Source organism: Coregonus lavaretus, assembly GCF_964263955.1.
Source record: "Coregonus lavaretus genome assembly, chromosome: 31".
Taxonomy (NCBI): Eukaryota; Metazoa; Chordata; class Actinopteri; order Salmoniformes; family Salmonidae; genus Coregonus; species Coregonus lavaretus.
Window position 1 is genome coordinate 15,996,526 of NC_140018.1, and position 26,548 is coordinate 16,023,073.

The 26,548-nt window shown below is 44.8% G+C and overlaps 1 protein-coding gene across 1 annotated transcript in view; it reads right to left on the reverse strand.

Annotated features, from left to right (window-relative positions):
* syne1a (spectrin repeat containing, nuclear envelope 1a) overlaps window positions 1-15,213 on the reverse strand; it is a gene marked incomplete at its 5' end in the record, with an annotated part of 201,450 nt that extends 186,237 nt beyond the window's left edge. Inside the window, one exon of the mRNA XM_084149547.1 lies at window positions 15,144-15,213. Within this exon, the coding sequence (XP_084005673.1) occupies window positions 15,144-15,213 (70 nt within the window). The remainder of the gene's footprint in view (window positions 1-15,143) is intronic.
* Between the last annotated feature and the right edge of the window lie 11,335 nt (window positions 15,214-26,548).

Here is a 26,548-nt window from a genome sequence, read left to right on the forward strand (position 1 = left end):
TATTGTTTAGGGCGGAACCCCTGGTGGCCTAATCCTGTGGTGTGCCACTCAAACTCTCTCTGATTGGCAGTTGAATAGAGATTACCATCTGATTGGTAATGTGAGGTGACAGTGAGAGGCCGGTATGGTCATACACACATACACACTCCTCTCAACATGTGAATGGTAAACAAACAAAATTGATAAACTCCCCTCTCCTCCTTTCTCTCTCTCTCTTTCTCTCTCTCTCTCTCTCACACACACACACACACACACATTACGTACACCAACTCATCAAACATATTAGTCTGGTGCAAAAGCTGATCCAGACACAGCCTGCGGTGCAAGGAGGCCCCTGCTGGCTGTCATGTGACTACTGCCATGGCAACGGGTCATAAAAACAATCTGGGGTGCCGTGTGGCCGGTGTAGCTGCAGGACTGGGAGCAGAACGAGACACGATGACCCACACCGTACCGCAGCCCCAAAACACCGGCCCCATCATCTAATTTCTGTGGCTATAGACGTATAGAGCCTAATGACTGTTTCCTAATGAGCAATGGGCCTCAAAGCCTCCCTCTCTGTCTGTTATACAGCTTTAAGCTAAACAGGCTACGGCAACTGAAAAACTGCTGACTCCCAGCGGTGTGATGAAAAGAAATGCTGCTGCTATTTTTAGTTCCCTGTGTGTGTCTGAACAGCAGTGACCAGAGACAGAGACGATGAATGGAGGTGTCAGATTCACAGAGGAGGGTGGACCAGCTCAAGGTGACTGTCTGCATGGGACTGGGATGGTTTTGGCGGTGGCGGAACCATGATGCCACCCCTGACAACAGGATGTTACCATGGCTCCGTGGCAACCTGTGGAATGATGCCATTCCCAGCCCAGGTGATTAAAAACACTCAGGAAGGATGTGATCTATCTCTTACTCTCTCTCTTCATTTTCCACCTTCCAACTCTCTCGCTCTCCCTCTTTCTCCAGTCTCTCTTTCTCTATGCCTCTCTCTTTCTGTTTTGCTTTCTCCTCTGTGGCACTTTCTCTCTCTCTCTGTCGGTCATTTTTCAGTATCAAGCGATTCAGGATCTCTTCCAGATGTGCTCACCTCAACTACCCTCTTCCCTTTCCTTCCTCTTCTCTACCTCTTCGTCATCCATGAGTGCAACTGCAGAATGAGCTCGTAAAAAGGAAACCACATTCCAGCATTTTCTTAGCTCTGAACCCATTCCGTATGACGACATGAGCCATGTGCACTGGACAAAGCCTAACAAACACTAGTTCAAGTGTATTTCAAGGATCCAAATGAATAAAGAAACTCATGCACTACGAGAAATCTGGGAAACCAGGCCTGGTATTCATAGCTGACTTTGAAAAGGCCTTTGATAAAGTACGACTGGAATTTATATATAAATGCCTGGATTATCTCTTATACAATGGGTTAAAGTTATGTATAGTAACCCCTGGTGTAAAATAGTAAATATTGTCTACTTCTCAGAAAGTGTTAAATTGTCAAGAGGAGTGAAACAAGGTTGTCTACTATCTGCATATCTATTTATTATGGCCATCGAAATGTTAGCTATTAAATCAGATCCAACAATAATTTCAAGGGGCAAAAAATCCAGGGCTTAAAAACAAAGGTGTCATTGTACGCTGACAATTAATGTTTTCTTTTAAATCTGCAATTTGGATCCCTGCACAGCCTCATAGAGGATCTAGATAATTTTTCTAACCTGTCTGGATTAAAACCGAATTATGATAAATGCACCATATTATGTATTGGCTCTCTAAAAAATACAACTTTTACATTACCGTGTAGTTTACCAATAAAATGGTCCGACAGTGAAGTGGACATACTTGGTATTCATATTTCGAAAGAATGAAATGATCTCACTACAATACATTTTAACAGAAAGTTAGCCAAATTAGATAAGATTTTGCTACCATGAAAAGGACAACACCTGTCTTTTTGTGGAGAAATCACCCTGATTAATTCTTTAGCCATATTCCAGTTTACCTATTTACTTATGGCCCTGTCTACACCTAATGATTTTTTAAAATTATATGAGCAAACAATCTTCCACTTTATTTGGAACGGCAAGCCAGACAAAATTAAACGAGCCTATTTATATAATGAATATGAATTCGGAGGGCAGAAATTATGGAATATTAAAGCATTGGACCTCACACAAAAGGCTTTAGTCATACAAAAACTATACTTAAATCCGAAGTGGTTCTCTAGCAGATTAGTAAGAATGGCTCACCCCATGTTCAAGAATGGCCCTTTTCCCTTAATTCAGATTACAACCTCTCACTTTCGGTTATTTTGAAAATGAAATAATCTCCAAAATATTGCTATTTTTAAAACAAGCAATAGAAAGCTGGTTGCAATTTCAGTTTAATCCACCAGACAAGACATAACAAATATTAGAACCAATATTATGGTTAAACTCAAATATACTAATTTATAAAAATATAAAAAAATAGTATTATGTTTGTAAATTATATCATAAAGAGGACTGGTGGAGTTATGTCACACATGCAGTTAACAAAAATATATGGACATGTCTGCTCTATCCAAAATTACAACCAACTGATTGCAGCATTACCGCAAAAATGGAGGAGGCAAGTGGAAAGGGGAGAAGGTAAGGATCTTGTCTGTGGACCCTGCATTAAAGACCAAAATTGGCTAAAGAAAATTGTGATAAATAAAAAAGTATACCAGTTTCATTTAAGGACCAAAAAATCGCGGCTGCGCCATACAGGTTACAAAATAGTTGGGAGGAGATTTTCGATGTACCGATTCCATGGCACATGGTTTATGAATGGATACACAAAATGACGCCGGATTCAAAACTTGCAGCCAATAGAATGTTATATATATATATATATATATATATATATATATATATATATATATATATTAGTCATTTAGCAGACGCTCTTATCCAGAGTGACTTACAGGAGCAATTAGGGTTAAGTGCCTTGCTTAAGGGCACATCGACAGATTTTTCAACTAGTCGGCTCGGTTTATATATATATATATATATATATATATATATATATATATATATATACAGTATGGGGGATACAACCATCCCAGTTGTGCAGATTTTGCTGAAAAGAGACAGTATCATTAGATCACTTGTTTTGGTACTGCCTATATGTAGCTTGTTTTTGGTCGCAGGTTCAGGAATGGCTGAAAAATTGTAACATTTACTTGGGGCTAACTCTGCAAATAGCACTGCTGGGTGATTTGAAAAGTCATAGCTCGAAAAGGCAATTGATCAATAATATAATAATACTCTTAGCAAAAATGTTTATCTTTATTTTACAATCTGTAGAAATGTTTGTGAAACATCACAGCACAGTGGAAAAATATATGGCAGCTAGAAATCTAAACTGGATGGTCTTCAGAGATAGATGGGAGGGGTTGGGAGGAGCTGAAGGCTGGAACTAGAAAGCTCACTAAAAAGAGATTTAAGAACCATATTAATGTTTTTTTTATTTTTTTTCACGTCTATTTAACCAGGTAAGCCAGTTGAGAACAAGTTCTCATTTACAACTGCGACCTGGCCAAGATAAAGCGAAGCTCAATTGGTAGAGCATGGCGCTTGTAACGCCAGGGTAGTGGGTTCCATCCCTGGAACCACCCATACGTAAAACATGTATGCGCACATGACTGTAAGTCGCTTTGGATAAAAGCGTCTGCTAAATGGCATATTATTATTATTATTATTATTATAAAAACAACAACACAGAGTTACATATGGGGTAAAACAAAACATAAAGTCAAAAAATACAACAGAAAATATATATCCAGTGTGTACAAATGTAGCAAGTTATGGAGGTAAGGCAATAAATAGGCTATAGTGCAAAATAATTACAATTAGTATTAAGACTGGAATGATAGATGTGCAAGAGATTATGTGAATGATTAATGTGCAACATTGTGATAAAAAAATCCAGAAAAGTGAGCAGAGTAACTACGATGCAGCTATAAGTCAAATTGATTGGTCTGATCTGTTAAGCAATGAAGACCCAGAATCTGGATACAGAACGTTTCTGTCAGCTATTGACAAAGTGGATACCTCTTTTACCAGGACATTTCAACGTAAGCCAAGACGAAAAACCTCTCTACCATGGCTCAACGAGGACCTCTGGAGGCAGATGAGAGAACGTGATCTTTCCTTGAAAAAAGCACTGAAGTCTGACGTATATTTACATCACTGAGAAATAAGGTGGTAAGGAATTTAAAAAAAGCAAAAGCAGAGTTCTTCCTCAGAGTGATCAATGAAGCAAAATGAAATGGCATTTGGGAAACTCTCAACAAACTAACAGGGAGAGGAGCTGAAAATAAAAAATAAAAACGTCCTGAATTAAAGGTTAATGGGATTCTAATTGAAGACTCCAATTTCATATCCACCACCTTTAACAATTTTTTTGTTGAGTCTGTCAGGGAACTGGCTCAAAGATTTTCCACCAAGACCACAGTTCTCACTCCCATGGATAATAATAAACCAATATTCAGAATTCCTGAAATCTCGGCGTCAGCATTGGACAGCATTATTAGCTTCTTCAGGAGCTCTAGAACAAAATATGTATTTGGTCTAGACACTGTATTCCTGAAGAGACACAAATGTTATCTGATTGCCCCTATTGTACATCTAGTTAATCTGTCCATCAAATATGGGATTTTCCCCAATGCTTGGAAGTCTGCTGCAGTGATACCTGTTTTAAGATCTGGTGACCCAAAACTGGTGGAAAATTACTAACCTATAAGCATTCCTCCAGTGCTATCAAAAGTAGCTGAAAGATGGGTGGCTGATCATCTGACTGATCACCTCAATCAGGGCAACTCCATACATCAAATGCAATTTGGATTCAGATCTAACCATTCTACCGAAACAGCCAATTGTTTTTTTCTGGAGTGCATTAAATCAAAACTGGACATAGGTGGTGAAGTCGGCGCAGTCTTTTTGGATCTTAAAAAGGCCTTTGATACTGTGAATCATGAGGTTCTCCTATCCAAACTATCCTCCCTTAATGTGTACACTGAAGCCATTAGTTGGATGTATTCCTATTTGACAAACAGAAGTCAAAGTTTGTCTGGGGTACACTCAGTCGGACTCTCTTTATTATAACATTGGGGTCCCACAAGAGTCAATATTAGGCCCCCTTCTGTTTAACATCTATATAAATGATCTGCTTGCCCACAAGTTAACATGCAGATGTATGCAGATGATACAGTCCTGTATGTACACTAAAAATACAGACAACAAGTTGTTAACAAGTTAACTGAAGCTATGGTACACGTTTCTAAATGGATGACTGATTCTTGCTTGCATTCAAATATCGACAAGACTGTTTGTATGTACTTCTCAAAAAAATCCATTGATTCTTCCCAACGAGCTGTTCTTGTTAATTGGGAGAATCTGAAAGTTGTGTCTAACTTCATCTCTGCGTCATTTTGGACTCCAACTTTAGGTTTATAAGACCTTACCTTCCTCTGGAGGCTGCCAAACTATATATGCATTCTATGATCTTCTCACATCTGAGATATTGCCTCACATGCTGGTCACAAGCAGGAGCTACTATTCTGAAACCAATTGAATTACTCTACAAACAAACACTTCAGATTTTTGATAACAAACCAAACAGTTACCACCATTGTCACATCGTTCACAAACATAATTGATTCAGTCTGGATAGCTTTAAGCAGTATGTAGACGCAAGCCTTGTCTTTAAAATCCTGCATGGTCTTGCTCCTCCACCCTTATGCCGACATATCATGCTCAAGGAAAGCACCTGCAGGATAACAAGGGCAGTAACTAGAGGGGATTGCGTTGTCCCTTTTCGACACAGCAAATTCGGTCAATCGGCCTTCTATGTTAGAGCTACAATATACTGGAATGTAATGCCCATGGACTTGAGAAGCTGCACTGATTATTGTACTTTTAAATTTAAATTGAAAACATGGCTCAAATATATCCAAACCTGTACACATGAGTTATCTGTGGTTCCTCATTTGTAAGATGACTGTTTTTATTACGAATACGTTGTTATTGTTAGAATGATATATTATTGGATGTAATGTATTTGTATTTTGTATTGTTTTAGTGTGTATTTGTATTGTGGCTGTGTAATTGCCCTTACATGCCCTGGGACTACGGGTGCAAATTAGCTTTTGGCTAACCCCGGCACATATACATGGATGTTGCATTATTGTAATATTGATGTTGATTAATGTGCATTGTCCCCTATAAATAAATTAATAATAATAATAAAAAACAAACAAAAGATAACTAATGTAAAATATACTGTCTGTAAAATGTATATACTGTATGAACTGGAAGTAGAAGCCTAAGTATTGTTGTCCATTATTTTACCCCAATTAGGGGAGGGGTGGTAGGGTTAGGGAAAAATAATAAAGAAGGAAAATATATTTAATTCGTTTACTCTAATTAGGGGATGGGTGGTAGGGTTAAGGGAAAATAATAAAGAAGGAAAATATATTTAATTAGTTTACTCCAATTAGGGGATGGGTGGGTAGAGTTAAGGGGAAATAATAATGAAGGAAAATATTATTTTTTTAAATATTGGAAATGATGCAGACAATTACATCGATAGAAGCCACAATCTCTATGTAAGGTTCTGTATTTATTTTCTTAGTCAACCTTGTGTTCTTGTACGTGTAGCCCTGTTTCTTTGTGTTCTTGAACGTAGCCCTGTTTCTTTGTGTTCTTGAACGTAGCCCTGTCTTTCATTTTTGTTCATTGATTTCACCTGTGTTAGTTACTCACCTGGTCTCATTAGCTCCTTATTTAGTTCAGTTCATTCTGTTTGTGCCTTGTGAGGTATTGTTCGTTTTGACTCTACTAAGCCTTTTCCTAGCCCGTTTGTGAGAACCAGTTATAGCCTTCAGTCCTAGTTCTTGATTCTCCTGCCTGTTTGCCTACCTGTGTATGACCATTGCCTGGCTGTGACCATGATTCCTGCCTTTTGCGAAGGCGAAATAAACACCTGCCGCACTCTGCGCGTGAATCTACACCTTTTTCTTCCTGAGTATTCATTACAGAATACCTCACCAAAAAACGGAATGGCTTCAGCAGAGCTACAGCGGCGCCTAACCCAGCAAGAGGAGTGTATGGAGGAAATCTGCCATGTTCTCCGCCAGCCTATCCCTACTCCTCCGATGCCAGGTATCGTAACCCATAGCCCTCCTTCATTCATATCCATGCCTGGAAAGTATGATGGTTCACCTGGGAAATGTCAGGGATTTCTGATGCTATGCAGCAAATACATTGAGCACAACCCCACTAACTTCACCACCGACAAGAGCAGGGTGTATTTTGTTGTCTCTACACACAGGCAAAGCCCTGGATTGGGCCACCGCCATATGGACTGCCAACAGCACAGAACTCGTATCCGAGACCCAATTCCACACCCTCTTCAAAGAGGTATTCGATCACTCTCCTTCCGGTCATCCTATAGGAGACCTCCTTATAGAACTTCAACAAGAACGCAATTCAGCTGCCGAGTATGCCCTCGAGTTCCGCACCATGGCTGCAGGTAGTGGATGGAGTGAGGCTGTTTTACTTACCATCTACCGAAGAGGGCTCAACAGGGAACTTCAGGCGGAGCTGGCCTGTAGAGGAGACCTTCAGGATTTAAATCAATACATTCGTATGGCCATCTCCATCGACCACCTCATTGCCGAACGTCGACGAACTCTGCCACCCAGGAACCTGAAACCTTCTCTTTCCATGATTCCGTCATCCCGTCCGAGTCTTCCAGAGCCCATGCAGTTGGGCCATGCTCCTCTCCCGCATATCGAACATCAAAGGCGGATCCAAGAAGGGCTCTGCCTATACTGTGGAGGGAAAGATCATCTACTCAGCCATTGCCCTGTTCGCACCCCACGGAGAGATGAGAAGGGTCCCTCCACTGCCGTGCAGGTAGGCGTGTCCTTATTTCTAAATATCTCCCAGAAGCAATTCTCCATCCCAGTATTGAAAACCGCGAAGGGGGTTACTAAGTACGTAGAGGGCTTGATAGATTCAGGAGCAGCAGGTAATTTTATCGATCACCTGCTAGTACAAGAGCTTGACATTGATCTAACACCTTTCACCCCTCCCTTAAGGATTAATGCCCTGGACGGGCAGCCATTGGGCATGGGCTTCATTACGCACCTGACACAGAGCGTCACCCTTCAGATTGGAGTCTTCCACACCGAAACCATTCAAGTCATGGAACTATCATCCCCCAAACAGTCACTCATCCTCGGACACCCCTGGCTTTGTCGTCACGCCCCTTCCATCTCGTGGCGACAAGGTGAACTACTGTCCTGGTCTTCTACCTGCTTCACCAGTTGTCTCAGCCTACCCTGCAGAGCCACCACCATTGAGGACTCTGCCTCTGCAGTGCCACCCACTATACCATCTGAGGCCTCCACTCTGCCACCACATCACCCAGTGGACTGTGCTATTGACTTACTCCCTGGAGTGTCCCCTCCGAAGGGCTGTGTTTACCCCCTATCTATCCCGGAAAATGAGGCAATGGAGAACTACATTGATGAAGCACTCATTCGTCCTTCTTCTTCCACGGCTGCATCCAGCTTCTTCTTCGTTGGAAAAAAAGACGGTGGTCTCCATCCATGTATTGATTACCATTCCCTGAATGACGTCACGGTCAAGGACCATTTCCCTCTTCCTCTGATCCCAGCGACCCTTGAACAAGTGGGCCGCGCCAACATCTATACAAAACTCGACCTGCGAAGTGCATATAACCTTGTCCGTATACGTGAAGGCGACGAATGGAAGACAGCCTTTATCACCGCACGAGGGCACTACGAATACCTGGTCATGCTCTACGGCCTTACTAACGGCCCCGCCGTCTTCCAATCCTTTATGAACGAGGTTTTCCAGGATATGATCAACCGCTTTCTCATCGTCTATGTTGATGACATCCTGATTTACTCCCACTCCCTGAAGGAACACATACAGCATGTACAAAAGGTTCTTCAATGGCTCCTTGACCATAACCTTTATGTGAAGACTGAAAAGAGCACCTTCCATGTAACCTCTAAACTTCCACGGTTTCGTACTGACACCTGGAGGGGTCAGCATGGATGAGAACAAAGTCACCGGCGTCAGTAACTGGCCCAAACCCACCACCGTTAAGGAACTTCAAAATTTCATTGGGTTCTCCAACTTCTGTCGCCGGTTCATTCAGAACTTCAGTTCTACTGCCGCTCCCCTCACTGCCCTTACCAGCCAAAAGACCCAGACCCTTCAATGGACTGATACCACCCTGACTGCTTTCAACAACTTGAAACGCCTCTTCACCTCAGCTCCTGTCCTTCGCCAACCTGATCCAACCCTTCCATTCACCCTGGAGGTGGATGCCTCCGAAGTAGGTAGGAGCCATACTCTCGTAGCGGGTGGGAACACCTCCAAAATCACATCCCTGTGCCTTCTTCTCCAGGAAGTTATCCACCGCTGAGAGGAATTATGTGGGGAACAGAGAACTCCTCTCCATCAAGCTGGCCCTCGAGGAGTGGTGCCACTGGTTGGAGGGCGCACAACATCCCTTTCTCGTCCTAACAGATCATCGTAATCTGGAATATTTCAGAGAGGCCAAGAGGTTAAACTTCAGACAAGCCCGCTGGGCTCTCTTCTTCACACGCTTCCATTTTCATGTTACTTACATCCCTGGAAAGATAAACGTAAAAACTGATGCTCTCTCCCGCCAGTTTGACCTTCCGACCAGTAACTCAGACCCTACACCCATTCTTCCTTCCTCTTGCATTATGGGACCGGTACAGTGGGAGGTTCACTCTGCTATACAAGAAGCCCTAACCTCAGACCCGGCTCCTCCTGAGACACCAGCTGGGAAGAGTTACATACCAGCAGCTGTTAGACCCAAACTGATGCAATGGTGTAACACGTCCTTGGGGACAGGACATCCGGGCATTACACGAACCACCGAACTTCTAGCCCGTAAGTTCTGGTGGTCCTCACTGGCATCTGACGTAAGGGATTACGTACTCTCCTGTCCAGTCTGCGCCCAAACCAAAAGCCCTCGTCATCTCCCTTCCGGTAAGCTTCAACCTTTGCCAATCCCTCACAGACCCTGGTCCCACATAGCTGTTGACTTCATCACAGACCTTCCTGAATCCTCTGGTAACACCACCATCCTTGTCATAGTAGACCGTTTTTCAAAAATGTGTTGTCTGGTTCCTCTTCCTCATTTACCTAACGCCATGGAATTGGCTGAGTGTATGTTCCAGCAGGTGTTCCGTCTGTATGGGATTCCGGAGGACATCGTCTCTGACCGCGGGCCCCAGTTTGTCTCCCGGGTGTGGCAAGCCTTCTGTGACCGACTGGGGTCGCCCTCTGCCTCTCCTCCGGGTACCATCCCCAGACCAACGAGCAGACAGAACGCCTGAACCAAAAAATAGGGAAGTACCTCCGCCAACAATGTTCTGCCTCTCCACACGACTGGAGTCGGTATATGGCCTGGGCCGAATACGCTCAGAACTCACTCATGCATTCATCCCTTCACCTTACTCCGTTTAAGTGTGTATTTGGTTCCAACCCCCCATGTTTCCCTGGGAGGCGGAGCCTGGTACTGTCCCAGCTGTCGACGACTGGTGAGCGGATATGGGAGACCGCTCACCGGCATCTGCAGGAAGCCTCTAATACCCAGAAACGCTTTGCCGACAGACGCCGCCGACCTACGCCACTCTTTCACCCCGGACAGCATGTGTGGCTCTCTACCAGAGACATCCGGCTCCGCCTCCCCTGCAAAAAGTTCTGTCCTCGCTTCATTGGTCCCTTCAAGATATCCCATCGCATCAACCCTGTCACGTACCGCCTCCAGTTACCCCATCAGTATAAAATCTCCTCGTCCTTCCATGTGTCACTGTTAAAACCGGTCACCTACCGTCCTCTTCATCCTCCAGTCTCAACCCGCAGTGCGCCCCCACCATTGGACGTCGGAGGGGAACCTGTCTACGCCATTCAGGCCATCCTTGATTCCAAACGCCTGAGAGGTTGCATCCACTATCTAGTGGACTGGGAAGGTTATGAGCCTAAAGACCGGTCCTAGGTTCCCGACCAGGACTTCCTCGACCCAGAGATGATTCAGGCATTCCACCGTAACCATCCGGATCGTCCCGCTCCCCGACCTCGAGGTCGACCCCCGAACAGACCCACTGGACATCAGCCTCGACGCAGAACGTCGGGTCAGTCCATGACCTTGTCGAACCAGCCTGGTGGACCTCGGCCCCGAGGTAGGCGGCCGCCTCTGCTCCCCCGCCCGCCCACTCCACCCTCCGGTGCCGTTGGGTCGTCAGGAGCCTCCCTTGAGGGGGCTGACCATTGCCTGCCTGTGACCACGATTCCTGCCTTTTGCGAAATAAACACCTGCTGCACTCTGTGTGTGAATCTACATATTTTTCTCCCTGAGTATTCATTACATTATATGCAATATTAAAGCTGATCTACCCCCTAAAAAAAGTAATAATGCACAACACTATATCTTGCATAAACTTATCTTACAAGTTTATTTCTCAATAACATAACATCATATCTTAATTTATTTGTACAGTAAGATGTCCCCTATCTGTACACATGGTACTCTGTAATCCAATTTCTGTGAATACGTTCACATGTATGCTGTACAGAATTATATTCACAGCACTGAGAACGTGATGCTCAGGCCTCTCCAAAGAAGCTTAGCAAACCTGTCTCTACTATCTAAACAGACGGTAAGCACTGTGCCGTAGGTCAGTAACTTGTGCCTCCACTGCCCAGGACGATGAAAACAGATGACAAATGAACATAAAAACAGAGGATTTCCCTGTTAATGAGAGACAATAAATGCCTGAATTCCACGGCATATGGGAGAGTTCAGGCTGGGAGGCGTTCAAAGCAGCCTCGCCATTCACCACCATATGGTGTCACTAATTGCTGTTTCTCACTGCCACACCGTTCGCAGGAAAAGGTACAATAAAGAGAGAAGGAGACAAAAACAACACCCCAAAACTGGGGCAGAAGCTTGTGTTGGTATTCATGTTCTATTGCACTGTTTTTATCAGCTACTAAATTGAGCTTGGAGGGAATTGTGAGCATGATGTGGAATTGTGGAAAGAACATTGTTTTAATTCAAGATTAATGTCTTCTTTTGAAAGAGAGAGACAGAGAATAATCAGATCTGGTGAGAGAGACAAAAACGGAAAAGGAAATTGCCTCTATGTAACTATAGGTAAATAGTATATTAGATCACGGTACATTTTCACCTAAAACACGTGAATGCACCTGATCTGAGAACTATTACATTACATTGACAAGGCATTATGTTGATTTAAATCCTTTGGCTCTGAACAAATAAACCATTGATGTCAATCAAAGATGGAACATGTACTCAAATAGCTAATAAGCCAATATGGCAGTATATTTTCTATAGACCACATACACAGGTGTTCTAGGCTGCTAACAAGCTGTTTCTTCTCCAGATCTACTAACAGAGACAAAATAAACTTTTTCTATGCTCTTTGATGCGTACAGAAAGTCTATGGTTCAAACACACCTTCATCTCAACAAAGAAAGGGGACGAGAAACAGAAACATGGAATCAGATGTCATGTCAAAGCTAGATACAGTACCACCTTTGTCAATTATAAATATCAAATGACAATATTTACTCATCAACTGTAGATGATCATCACAGAAGGAAGAACACTAAATGAAAGCATCTCAAATTGTACTGTATTAGAAATATACACTGAGTGTACAAAACATTAGGAATACCTTCCTAGTATTGAGTTGCACCCCCTTTTGCCCTCAGAACAGTCTCAATTCATCGGGGCATGGGCTACAAGTTGTCAAAAGCGTTCCACAGGGATGCTGGCCTATGTTGACTCTGATGCTTCCCACAGTTGTGTCAAGTTGGCTGGGTATCTTTTGAGTGGTGGACCATTTTTGATACACACGGGAAACTGTTGAGAGTGAAAAACCCAGCAGCGTTGCAGTTCTTGACACACTCAAACCGGTGCGCCTGGCATCTACTACCATACCCCGTTCAAAGGCACTTAAATATTTTGTCTTGCCCATTCACCTTCTGAATGCCACACATACACAATCCATGTCTCCTCCCCTTCATCTACACTGATTGAAGTGGATTTAATAAGGGATCATAGCTTTCACCTGGATTCACCTGGTCAGTCTATGTCATGGAAAGAGCAGGTGTTCTTAATGTTTTGTACACTCAGTGTAATTAATCCATCTATGCATATTATTAGGTGAACCATTAAATCATACACGCCTGATAGTTGAAGCAAGCTACCTGTACCTGAATATTACCTAAACATCCACAAATTGTTGTATTGTTTCTTTGGGTCTGTGGTTAAAAAGCAAGGAAACAGAGATGGTATCTCTACAAAACAACGACAAAATATAGCAACAAGGTCTCTCTTTTCTGTAATGACTAACATCATCAACAAACCATTATGTGCAGTTTGGTGAGAGCAGATGACGCTTTCACTTACTGGTGTCACAGAGACATGGGCCAGCATCCCTGTGGAACACTTTCAAATCACTAGAAATATCTCCTCAAGGGCTATTTTCAGAACATGTCCATGCTTTGAGTCAAATGACATTACAGTTCATGTGTTTTCCCTCATCTAAATATGTTGAAGCGTCTATCTGGCAACAATGGGCTTCTTTGTGACTTTAAAACACTATCAGAGAGAGGTAAATTACCTTGTGGTTTAATTACGTTAGATTAACTGGAGACACACAAGGACTTTTCAAGTAACATAAAGTAGATAAAGATTACTATTGACCTTCCAGTAGGAATTGACATTCCTACTGCTGAGACAATATCAAGAATACAGTAATTTCATAGTAATTCATGTGAATTATAACTACATTATAGGATTTATTATAATTGTATTACTTGTAACTGTCTGAGTTTTTCATAATGATACTGTGAATTACTTTGTTCTATTTTGTTGTTGATGAGCTGTGAAAGTGAATTTCCTCATATGAAACACAATCATTCTGAATCAGAGTCTGAAATCACAGTATGCTACCATGCACTCCAGCTGAACAGTGATGATGCTGACTAGCAGTATGGTGAGGGAGGGATGCTCTCCTCTCAGCTGCTCTGTTAAAATCTGCCACCTACGAAGCCACACAGGGCACAGCCATATTGGATCTAATTCTCAGCTCCAGTGTCACATGACTCTCCCAGAGCCCTGATATGGCCATCAATCTGGTCCTGAACCTGGGAGCGTTAGACCGGCGCCACTGAACAATATGCAGCAGTACAGGTTTCTAAGGCGACCACAGCTCAGAGCCATGAGCAGTGAGTAATAATAATGATGCTGATAACAGCAGTGGTTACACTTCAATGGCAGTAATAGGAAAATAGTGAGTGTGTAACATCATTGTGGTGATACGGAGATGGTACAGAGCAAATATTGAATGTTATGGGTTAGCTATAAATCTGTCCACATGGCCATAATCAGACAGAGTAAGCAGTCCTGCTGGTACAGAAGAGATGAGAGGGAAGAATAGTCTTAACCCTGTCAGCTCTTCAGAGGATCAGCTTTACCACAGTCTGCCCCTCCACACACACGGTAAGCTATAGAACAGCTGTCCTGCAGTTAGACATGACGTATAATCTGGCACACAGACAACACTGCTACTGTACTTTTACCTGCATAGTGTGGTGCATCACTGGACCACATGGAGCATCTAAAAGTCCACCAAAGTTGACCTTCAATGCAAAAGATTGCGCTATACACAACATTATTGACCACAACAACCTCAAAATACTTGAACAAGACATATGTGCAATTCACAGCTGTATCAAGTGACATTGGATTTTGCAGACAGTTATCTCAAATGTTTTACAGTACAAGTCAGTGCATTTCAAGAATTTAAAGCCAAACAAATAGAATTCTGCTCCAGCACTGGTAAATAATTTCGGTTCACATTCACACAATAATGTAATAGTTTAGAGGACAGCATTGTAGTAACATAGCATACCTTTAGTTCAAAGCAATTTATGCTGTGTCATGCCTCAACCTCCACACTAGGTCACCTTTCAAACCACTGCAGACTGAGCAAGAGAATGAATGAGTAAGCAGAAAGCACTTACCTTGCAGTCTCTGCATCACATTGGCAATATCCCTGGCTGATCGTCCATAGTGCCGGGGTGATGATGCCATACCGCTGCCCTGGGGTCAGTCAAGTTGTGCTCCAACCCTTGTCTCTCAACTCCAGCAGAAGTTGAACCTCTGTTCTGGAATCAGTTCTTAGGTTTTCAGTAGCTTGAGTCTCCAGTCCAAACTCACAGGAGTCTATGGAGACTGAGCTGTGTCCATAATGCTGTATCCTCCTGAACAAGTCATCCCTGTTGCAGTAGTGCTCAGGCTGCAATCTCGCACACTCTCAAGCTCCTCCTCTGTCTGTCTGTGTATGTGTGTATGTGTGTCTCTCTCTCTCTCCACCCCCTCCCTCCCTCCCTTCTCAGACTGTTTTCTCTCTCTCTCTCCCTCTCCTCAGTCTCTCTACTGAAGGCAGGGCAGCTTGCTGGTCTGCATGCACTGCCACCTGGTGTCCAATGAAAGTGAAGCTCTCATGGTGCTCCTCAAGGTGCTTGGGACAATGGTGAGCCATGTCTCTTGACCTGAGACAGAGAAACAGAGAGAGAGAGAGAGAGAGAGAGAGAGAGAGAGAGAGAGAGAGAGAGAGAGAGAGAGAGAGAGAGAGAGAGAGAGAGAGAGAGAGAGAGAGAGAGAGAGAGAGAGAGAGAGAGAGAGAGAGAGAGAGAGAGAGAGAGAGAGAGAGAGAGAGAGACTACATCTGTTCGTGCAGTACGGCAGAAATGCATCCAAATAATCAGCAAATACTTTTATCAATATAATTATTCCCAAAAAACATAAAGGTTGTAAATCAGTCATTAATCAACACACACACATGCCTTCTGAACATCTCTGCACATGACTGGTTGTGTTTTCTCTCCAGCAGATAGATTAATCAACCAATACTGTTTTAAATGCAGGAGGGAGGGAAGTGAGATGACGTGCCACTGCCTCCTCTTCTGCACTAATCCCATTAGGCCAGTCCTTTCATCATCTCAGGAGCTTGAAAGGAGGACGACAACAACATCACAGTGGCGGACCGCATCAGAGGCAGAGGATGGTGGTCTGGTCAGAAGGTGGAGAAGATGGATGCGATGTCCATCATTATCAACCAGAGGAGCAGGAAACACTGGTGGGTAAATGAGAGACAATATGATTGAGTCATCATCGCTTCACACCTGTTTCTTTCCCAGTCGTATTGAATTATATGCTGAGTGCCCAATGTTCACACACACATATTGGGACTTCACAATGACTTATTTGTTCTTATTACAAAAGTGGACTTAAAAGCCTGTAGATGAATATTGCCATCTAATAGCAGGAGATTAGTTTACAGCAGAGGATAGGCCATACAGTATAACTATTGAAGGCAAAATCTGCTTTGAAGGCTATGTTCCCAGATGTAAAAGGGGCAAACAGGGCTGTCCATATGGGGGTTAGAACTCCTCTGAGTGTTACCCGAGAATAGTGGCCTATTTTGGTCCTATCCAGTGCTTTTTTTCTTTCATATTATGAAACTTGAGAAGAAATGATCACACTAATAATTTAGAAGGGACTTTTAGGATAAAGTGCAAATATGTGTAGCCCTACAGAATGTTATTTGAGTTGGCTTGCGAAAACAGCAGGCTTATCCTGGGTTTTCTATATACTGCAGCCCCGCCGCCCAGGGATGAAGTGCTGACTGCCACATTTACACGCTGCGTGGTTCAGGGTGACCTCTACCAAGCACAACCCCACAGGACTGAGCCGAGAGCGGAGGAAGAAGGAGGGAGTCTGCCGCAGGAGATGGGAAAGAAATAGGCATAAAGATAGAACAGAGAGGGGTCGAGGGGAATCCTCTGTGTTGAGGAGAAGTGTAGCGGCATCACCGAACGTCCAGATCCATCTGTATCCTTATCTTATCAGCACACACCCAGATCGCTCACACCCGCACAAAAGCCGCTAGAGTGATCTTCTTCACGTGCCATCAGCACTATTCTGAAATCTTATTAGAAAGTTCTCGTCGCCAACCTGCCCGTTAGAATCGACCTACTCGAATACTGGACGGTTGCAACCGGAGCCAGAATGATAAATTGCATTGAGAGACGTCATTGGGTCATTGGCTGCTGCAATTTTTCCATCCCAATTCCAAATTCCCCATAATAAACGTTTTGCGAGCCGATATCTAGGCCCTACAAACTGGCCAGTTTCTAAGTAAAATCTCGATTGAATTACAAAAAAACGTATCATTTAAAAGAGTGATGATAATATTGGGTTGCCTGTTGAAATTCTCGAATACCTGGCAGAGCAAGTTCTTCTCACCCTCATCTTTGGCTTTGTTGAAGTTGCCCACCTGCTTCAAGATGTCCACAATCATCCCCATCCCCAAGAAAGGGAAAGTAACTGAACTGAATGACTACCAACCAGTAGCGCTCACTTCTGTCATCATGAAGTGCTTCAAGAGGCTAGTCAAAGACCATATCACCTCCTCCCTCGGACGACGCAATCGCCATTGCACTGCACACTGCCCTTACCCACCTGCAATTGCCATTGCACTGCACACTGCCCTAACCTACCTGGACAAAAGGAATGCATATGTGAGGATGCTGTTCATCGACTACAGCTCGGCCTTCAATACCATAGTGCCCTCTAAGCTCACCACAAAGCTCACGGCACTGGGTCTGAACTCCTCCCTATGCAACTGGGTCCTGGACTTCCTGACAGGCCACCCCCAGGTGGTGAAGGTAGGCAACATTACATCCTCTACACTGATTTTAAACATTGGGGCCCCACAAGGGTGCATCCTCAGTCCCCTGCTGTATTCCCTGTATACCCACGACTGCGTGGCCTCACACAGTTCCAACTCCATCATCAAGTTCGCTGACAATACGACAGTAGTAAGCCTGATTACCAACAACTACAAGACAGCCTACAGGGAAGAGGTAGGCACTCTGACGGCGTGGTGCCAGGTTAACAACCTCTCCCTCAACGTCAGCAAAACAAAGGAGCAGATTGTGGACTTCAAGAGGAACAAGGCTGGACACGCCCCAATCCTCATCAACGGGGCCACCTTGAAGATGGTTAATAACTTCAAATTCCTTGGTGTACAGATCTCAGAGAAGCTGAAAAGGTCAAAACACACTGTGGTGAAGAAGGCGCAACCTCAGGATGCTGAAGAAATTTGGCCTGTCCCCGAGGGCCCTCACAGTGTTCTACAGGAGCACCATCGAGAGCATACTGTCGGGCTGCATCACATCCTGGTACGGCAACTCCACCGCCGCAGACTGCAAGGCGCTACAGAGGGTGATACGCGCAGCCGAACGCACCATTGGGTGCACACTGCCTGCACTCCAGGACACCTACAACACAAGGTGTCGCAGGAAGGCCAAGAAGATCATCAGGGCCCTCAGCCACCCGAGCCACGGCCTGTTCTCCCCGTTTCCATCACGCAGACACAGGCAGTATGGGAGCATCATGGCGAAAAATGGAAGACTGGCCAATAGTTTCTACCCCTAGACCATCAGGCTGCTGAACAGCCACCACTAGTCAGCTATCTGCTTCCCCCTCCCCCCTGCTACTCCCCCTATGGACACCACCCCTCAACTGAATTTTACTCTGTCCCCACCGCAATGGCATTAATCACTATTGCAGTTGTTAATATGTATATTAGTATTTCTATTTTTATTATAATTTGTATTGTTTTATTTCACTTGGTCCCAATGCCCCCTCAATGGTAATTTAGTCTGACTGCTGCTCCACCTCTGGTCATTCCCCCCCACCCCCTCAACAGTCTTTACTCTGCCTTCACCCCAATGGACATTTATTTATTCCTCACTGCTACAGTTTTTATGATGTATATAGTGCTATTTGTATTTATATTGTTGTTGTTTTTTGTTACCATTTTCATTATTTTATTTCACTTAGTCCTGCATGTTGGAGCTCAGAGCCATTTTTCACTGTAACCTGCAATCACATCTGAACTATTAAACGCTCTGAATCTGAAGCCATGGGGAAAAATTGCCATGGAAATAACGCCACCTACTGTTAAATAAGGAGAATAAACTCAAGTGATTTAGGCCCTAGTGTAGGCTTATGGCTTTTAAGTGTATGACATTACACAGATTCCCTAAAGACCATAGAGATAGATAGATAGAGGACTTATCAACAATATAACCCATTTTACCATGGACATTGCCATTGCTATTGGCCATCATCCACCGTTTTAAAGTAGTCAAGTAGTCAACTGGGTGGGGATTCCTTCCTGGGTTGTAGCCTCAAAGACACTGCCCATGCTGTCACAGATGCTATAATGGCACAGATATAAAGATGTCCTCTATCTATCTCTATGCTAAAAACACGCCACTTAGATACACCTAGACCGGAAGTGACATTTTCATAGCAGGTTAGGAGAATTTACACAGCAGGTTAGGATAATTAACGTATAAGGTTAGGAGAATTAGGTTAAAGTTAGGAAAAGGGTTAGGGTTAGCGAAAATGCTCTCCTAACCTGCATAGTGTAAATTACCGGGGCGCCAGGGGGGTCTCACCTCTCCTGAATGAGACGTTAGCTCCCCTAAATGCAACAAAAGTCCAACATTGCGGGGGTCTCTAAATAATGCTAATTTAACCATTCTCCTATTTGTTTAAAATGCTGTGGTACCTAACTTTTACAGTGGTAAATATTAAAAATAAAAGCTTCCAAATTAAACAAACACCCCCACCTCCTTAAACCATTTAGTTTTAAGTGGCAGCGCTGTCCACATATAAATAAATGGCTTTACGCATAGATTTTCCTTTGTACTTCCTCATTTTTGCCATTTGTTTGCCATACATCCTTGATAAAAAAAAAAAAACTTTATTCCAATGCATCAGATTTATCTGTTGATTTATTATTGTTTGTCAGTCAGCTGTTTAGAGCGCTCGTTGCTTTGTTTTTCAGGTGTGGGCAGGTACTGGTGTTCTCTGTGCCATCCGGGGCCAGAAGTAGTAGACCATTTATTTTGCTTTATTATTTTCTATCAATATTTGTTTTCTTTGCTGGATCAGTTGATCATGGTTGACAATATCACTAGACAACTTGTCTACAGCTAGACACCAATGCGCATCCAATCCATCCAACAAGAGCCTATAAGTTAATGACAGTAGGCATATAGTTGACTCTTTCGGTTAGAAGCATTCGGTTTTGCAATGGCATAGGCCTACATTATTTTGGATTTGTGTACCTAGGAGAAATGTTTTCACAGCGAAACAATGAAATATTACGTAGGCATAGTTACACTTGCAGTGCATTTTTCAAGATCTCCAAGATCCATGATTCGTGCAGAGTTTAAGTTCAATGTTCAATTCAATTGTTAAATGCTAATTATGACAAATAACACTGTCATATAAATGTAATTAATGTATGGAAAGAAAGGTAGTGTTTTATGTCACGCGATCTGTGAAGACTCCAAGCATTAACTCATGAATTATGGACAACTCATGAACTAGGGTGTAAAACAAGTTTTGATTCAACTCATGTATTATATTGAATGTAGGCTACCTGTTCTACATTACATTTTAGTCATTTAGCAGACGCTCTTATCCAGAGCGACTTACAGTTAGTGAGTGCATACATTTTCATACTGGCCCCCCGTGGGAAACGAACCCACAACCCTGGCGTTGCAAGTGCCATGCTCTACCAACTGAGCTACAGTGTAAAATTGTCTCTGCTGAAAGGGTAGGCTACCAGCAGTAGTGTAGGCCTAGTGGAGGGTAAATGCAAGTTTAGTTTAGTTTATTAGGATCCCTATAGAGTACCCCAGTATGAGTCATAATACCCATAAAACCTAGAGGTCAAACAAGGAAATGGTTCCAATTGTTTTTCCACCATTCATTTTTACCATAGGGGATTTTAGAAACACTTACAATTAGGGCTTTGTTTCTTGTAGGCTTACCCTAGCGTGACATTTTGATAGCCGTGTAAATCTCTCTAGGATAAGGTGTCACGAACGCTGAGTGTGGATGTGGTGTAGGGAATCAAGCGCAGGCACACAAGAGTTCGTCAACAGTCTTTTAGTGGTGCAAAACAACTCCAAACAGGAGAAAATAGCCAACCCAACCGGGAGGCAAGAACGACAAAAGCGCACACAACACAGTGCGTAAAACAAGGAAAAGCGCACGCAGTGCGGACTCTCAAAATACACAGAAAGAGAGTAAAATCCCATGAACACGAACAGCTGACAAAAACAATCACACATAACACCTGACCCAAATGACGAAACTAAATAGGGAACACAATCAAACACTAACAAGGGACAGGTGTTACAAACAGACAAAACCAAACAAACATGAAACATCGAACGGTGGCAGCTAGTACTCCGGAGACGAAGACCGCCGAAGCCTGCCCGAACAAGGAGGACGAGCAGCCTCGGCCGAAACCGTGACATAAGGTGACTTTTATCAATATATTCGCCTGTATTTACCCCCCAAAAATGAAATGCTAATTAGCTGCTAATGTGGCTATCATAAAGAACTACAAATGCCATGATGATCTGGATGAGACCGCCGAATCGAGGCAAAGGTAAGAATCTCTGGATTAACTATCTAATGTTAGCTAAATCTAGTCATTACCAAAATTGGCTACATTTCTTGACAATTCTGTTAACTGTCATGTGCAAGTTTTAAATTGACACAATAACTGTTAGCAAAGGTGTCAGATAGAGATGAAGCTTGCATAGATTTGTAGTCTTACATGATGTCTTCTTTGATGCTAATTAGCATTTTCGAATCTGAGAGTAAATACAGGCAAATACAGTGCATTCGGAAAGTATTCAGACCCCTTCCCTTGTTCCACATTTTGTTACGTTACAGCCTTATTCTAAAATGGATCAAATTATTTTTTTTCCCTCATCAATCAACACACAATACCCCATAATAGTTTTTTAGAAATGTATTACGGAAGTATTCAGACCCTTTGCTGTGAGACTTGAAATTGAGCTCAGGTGCATCCTGTTTCCATTGATCATCCTTGAGATGTTTCTACAACTTGATCGGAGTCCACCTGTGGTAAATTCAATTGATTGGACATGATTTGGAAAGGCACACACCTGTCTATATAAGGTCCCACAGTTGACAGTGCATGCCAGAGCAAAAACCAAGCCATGAGGTCGAAGGAATTGTCCATAGAGCTCCAAGACAGGGTTGTGTTGAGGCACAGATCTGAGGAAGAGTACCAAAAAATGTATGCAGCATTGAAGGTCCCCAAGAACACAGTGGCCTCCATCGTTCTTAAATGGAAGAAGATTCTTTAAAATCCTAGAGCTGGCCGCTGAGCAATCGGGGGAGAAGGGCCTTGGTCAAGGAGGTGACCAAGAACCCGATGGTCGCTCTGACAGAGCTCTGGAGTTCCTCTGTGGAGATGGGAGAACCTTTCAGAAGGACAACCATCTCTGCAGCACTCCACCAATCAGGCCTTTATGGTAGAGTGGCCAGACGGAAGCCACTCCTCAGTAAAAGGCACATGACAGCCCGCTTGGAGTTTGCCAAAAGGCACGTAAAGACTCTCAGACCATGAGAAACAAGATTCTCTGGTCTGATGAAACCAAGATTGAACTCTTTGGCCTGAATGCCAAGCGTCATGTCTGGAGGAAACCTGGCACCATCCTTACGGTGAAGCATGGTAGTGGCAGCATCATGCTGTGGGCATGTTTTTCAGCGGCAGGGACTGGGGGACTAGTCAGGATGGAGAGAAAGATGAACGGAGCAAAGTACAAAGAGATCCTTGATGAACACCTGCTCCAGAGCACTCAGGACCTCAGACTGGGGTGAAGGTTCACCTTCCAACAGGACAATGACCCTAAGCACACAGCCAAGACAACGCAGGAGTGGCTTCGGGACGAGTCTCTGAATGTCCTTGAGTCGCCCAGCCAGAGCCCAGACTTAAACCAGATCGAACATCTCTTGAGAGACCTGAAAATAGCTGTGCAAACCCTCCCCTAACCCGGACGACTCTGGGCCAATTGTGCTCCGCCCTATGGGACTCCCGATCACGGCAGGTTGTGATACAGCCCGGGTTTGCACCCGGGTCTGTAGTGACGCCTCTAGCACTGTGATGCAGTGCCTTAGACTGCTGCGCCACACGGGAGGCCCTCAGTTTTTTATTTTTAATACATTTGCAAAAAATTATAAAAACCTGTTTTTGCTTTGTCATTATGGGGTTTTGTGTGTCACAGCCGGCCGTGACCAGGAGACCCATGAGGCGGCGCACAATTAGCCCAGTGTTGTCCGGGTTAGGGAGGGTTTGCCCGGGCAGGATGTCCTTGTCCCATCACGCTCTATCAACTCCTTGTGGCGGGCCGGGGCGCCTGCAAGCGGACTTCGGTCACCAGCTGGACGGTGTTTCCTCTGACACACTGTCTAAAAACCTGGCTTCTGGGTTAAGCGAGCAGTGGGTCAAGAAGCAGTGCGGCTTGGCAGGGTCATGTTTCAGAGGACGCATGGCGCTCGACCTTCGCCTCTCCCGAATCCGTAGGGGAGTTGCAGCGATAGGACAAGACTGTAAATAAAAAATAAGACAGGTTGTGTTCATGCCACATTAAAAAGTAATTCATTTTTACCGTTTAAATTATGCCTTTATTAATAGGACCATAAAAAAATGTGTACGCGTGCACTCAATAGACATCTCAAAACATCTGCCCCCACCACTGTGAATGTCACACAGAGCTCTAGCTTGGCTTCCTGAACTAGTTAGGAACTTGCTTTTCATCTCATATCTCATCTTGTCCATATATGACAAACAGAAAGTGTTTTTGTTTAAAACCTATGAATTATTTTAGATTGGCTATAACTCGAACCCACTGTCTTCTGCTGCGCTACTATGTAAAGATTGCAGGCATGTGCTTTGTCAGTGGCTGTGACATAGGGTTCAGCCAGGAGTGGATGGACAGTTGGAAGAGCGAATGAAATGGTAGGAGGGACATCCCAGCTTCAAGTGGTTTCAGATTTCACATCCTACGTCACACAGGTGCAAAAAGTATATTACTGTGTCCGTGGGAACCAGGGCTATCACTCAATGCAAGCCATTTTGATCTACGGTGTCCACAGATCGATTTATAAGCAAAAATGTCGTCCGAAACCGGTACCAGAACCACGCAGGTCCCTTAAACAGGGGACTTTACATCTAAGAATAATAGGCCCAGTGTCCCAGGCTTCTGGAGAGGTTGTGAATTTCTTTCAGACATCAAGGGCTGATGGTTTCCCAGACCAAGGTTATAAACCTGTCATTGTATGTACAGAACAGTAGGCTACTTTGATTCTAAAGAGAGGTTGCATTGCTCTATTTGCTCTGTAGAATTTCCTCATAAAATCCCTGATCAAGCCCACACCCTGCAACTATCCATCACACATCCAAACACTGTTAAACAATGCTAATCAGTACTGGTACTAAACTTTAGTAGAACATAAATAAACACATTGTTTTAAAGAATACCTCCTCCACCTGTATGTGGACAGACAAGCCCCGTGGTTTTGCAACCACTGTGTGATTGAACAAAACACAATACCTCTGAATACCATCTGATAGGGAATAGTAGGGGTTTGCTGGTTCCTTTTGATGGGTTTAAGACAGGGCAACAATGAGAGGAAGTCCCTGCGAGACCCAGCCCTCCCTCTGCCAGTGGAGAGGGAGGGGGAAGGGGTGGAACCCACATGTCACGCCCTGGCTCTGGGGACTATGTTATGTTGAGCCAGGGTGTGTAAGTCTATGTTTTGTATATCTATGTTGGCCTGAGTGACTCCCAATCAGAGGCAACGAGTGTCAGCTGGTTGTCTCTGATTGGGAGCCATATTTAACTATCGGTCTTTTCACTTTGTGTTGTGGTTTCTTGTTCCTTTTGGTTTGTGTGTATCGAAGGACTTCACGTTTCGTTAGTTGTTTTGATCGGGTGATCCGTTTAATAAATAATATGTACGCATTCAACGCTGCGCATTGGTCCTCCTCCTTAAGCGAACGTGACAGAAGAAACCACCTTAACCAGACCAAGCAGCGTGTTCAGGAGCCATCGCTGGCAGATCTCCGTGGCAACCTCGACTGGATCAAGCAGCGGGACGAGGAGAGAGGATGGACGTGGGAGGAGATGATTGCGAGTCTGGCAAGAGGGAGGAGAGACCCCCAGGAAATTTTTAGGGGGGGGCTCACGACGTCGGGCCAGCAGGTGTACGGGTTAGAGCGGTGCAAGGCGTTGGCAGAGAAGGCCGCCAGGTTAGGGGGGCCACTGGGCACAGAGGAGAGGGAAAGTGTGGAGGCACGGCGAGAGGTACTGGGGTGTGTTACCAGTCCGGTCCGGCCCGTTCCTGATCCCTGCGTGGGGCCAGTGGTGTGTGTCCCCAGTACGGTCCGGCCTGTTCCTGCCATTCCCACCAAGTCAGTGGTGCGCGTCGTCAGCCCAGCCCGGCCTGTTCCTGCCATTCCCACCAAGTCAGTGGTGCGCGTCGTCAGCCCGGCCCGGCCTGTTCCTGCCATTCCCACCAAGTCAGTGGTGTGCGTCGACAGCCCAGCCCGGCCTGTTCCTGCTCCACGCACAAAGCCTACGGTGTGCGTCGACAGCCCAGCCCGGCCCGTTCCTGCTCTCCGCACCAAGTCTGTGGTGCGCGTCGCCAGCCCAGTCCGGCCCATCCAAGCTTCCCGCACCAAGCCAGTGGTGTGCGTCGTCAGTCCGGCACGGCCCGTTCCTGCTCTCCGCACCAAGTCTGTGGTGCGCGTCGCCAGCCCAGTCCGGCCCATCCAAGCTTCCCGCACCAAGCCAGTGGTGTGCGTCGTCAGCCCTGTCCGGCCCGTTCCTGCTCTCCGCACCAAGTCTGTGGTGCGCGTCGCCAGCCCGGTCCGGCCCGTCCAAGCTCCCCGCACCGGGTCAGTGGTGTGCGTCGTCAGCCCGGTCCGGCTCATTCCTGCTCCCCGCACCAAGTCAGGGGTGCGCTTCGTCAGCCCGGTCCGGCCCGTTCCTCCTCCACGCATCAAGCCAGGGGTGTGCGTCGTCAGTCCAGCACAACCCGTGCCTGGGTCATGTCCGGAGCCGGATCCGCCGCCGAGGCGGAGTGCCCACCCGGTCCCTCCCCTGTTGTGGTTGTTTGGCGCGGCCGGAGTCCGCGCCTTTGGGGGGGGGGTACTGTCACGCCCTGGCTCTGGGGACTATGTTATGTTGAGCCAGGGTGTGTAAGTCTATGTTTTGTATATCTATGTTGGCCTGAGTGACTCCCAATCAGAGGCAACGAGTGTCAGCTGGTTGTCTCTGATTGGGAGCCATATTTAACTATCGGTCTTTTCACTTTGTGTTGTGGTTTCTTGTTCCTTTTGGTTTGTGTGTATCGAAGGACTTCACGTTTCGTTCGTTGTTTTGATCGGGTGATCCGTTTAATAAATAATATGTACGCATTCAACGCTGCGCATTGGTCCTCCTCCTTAAGC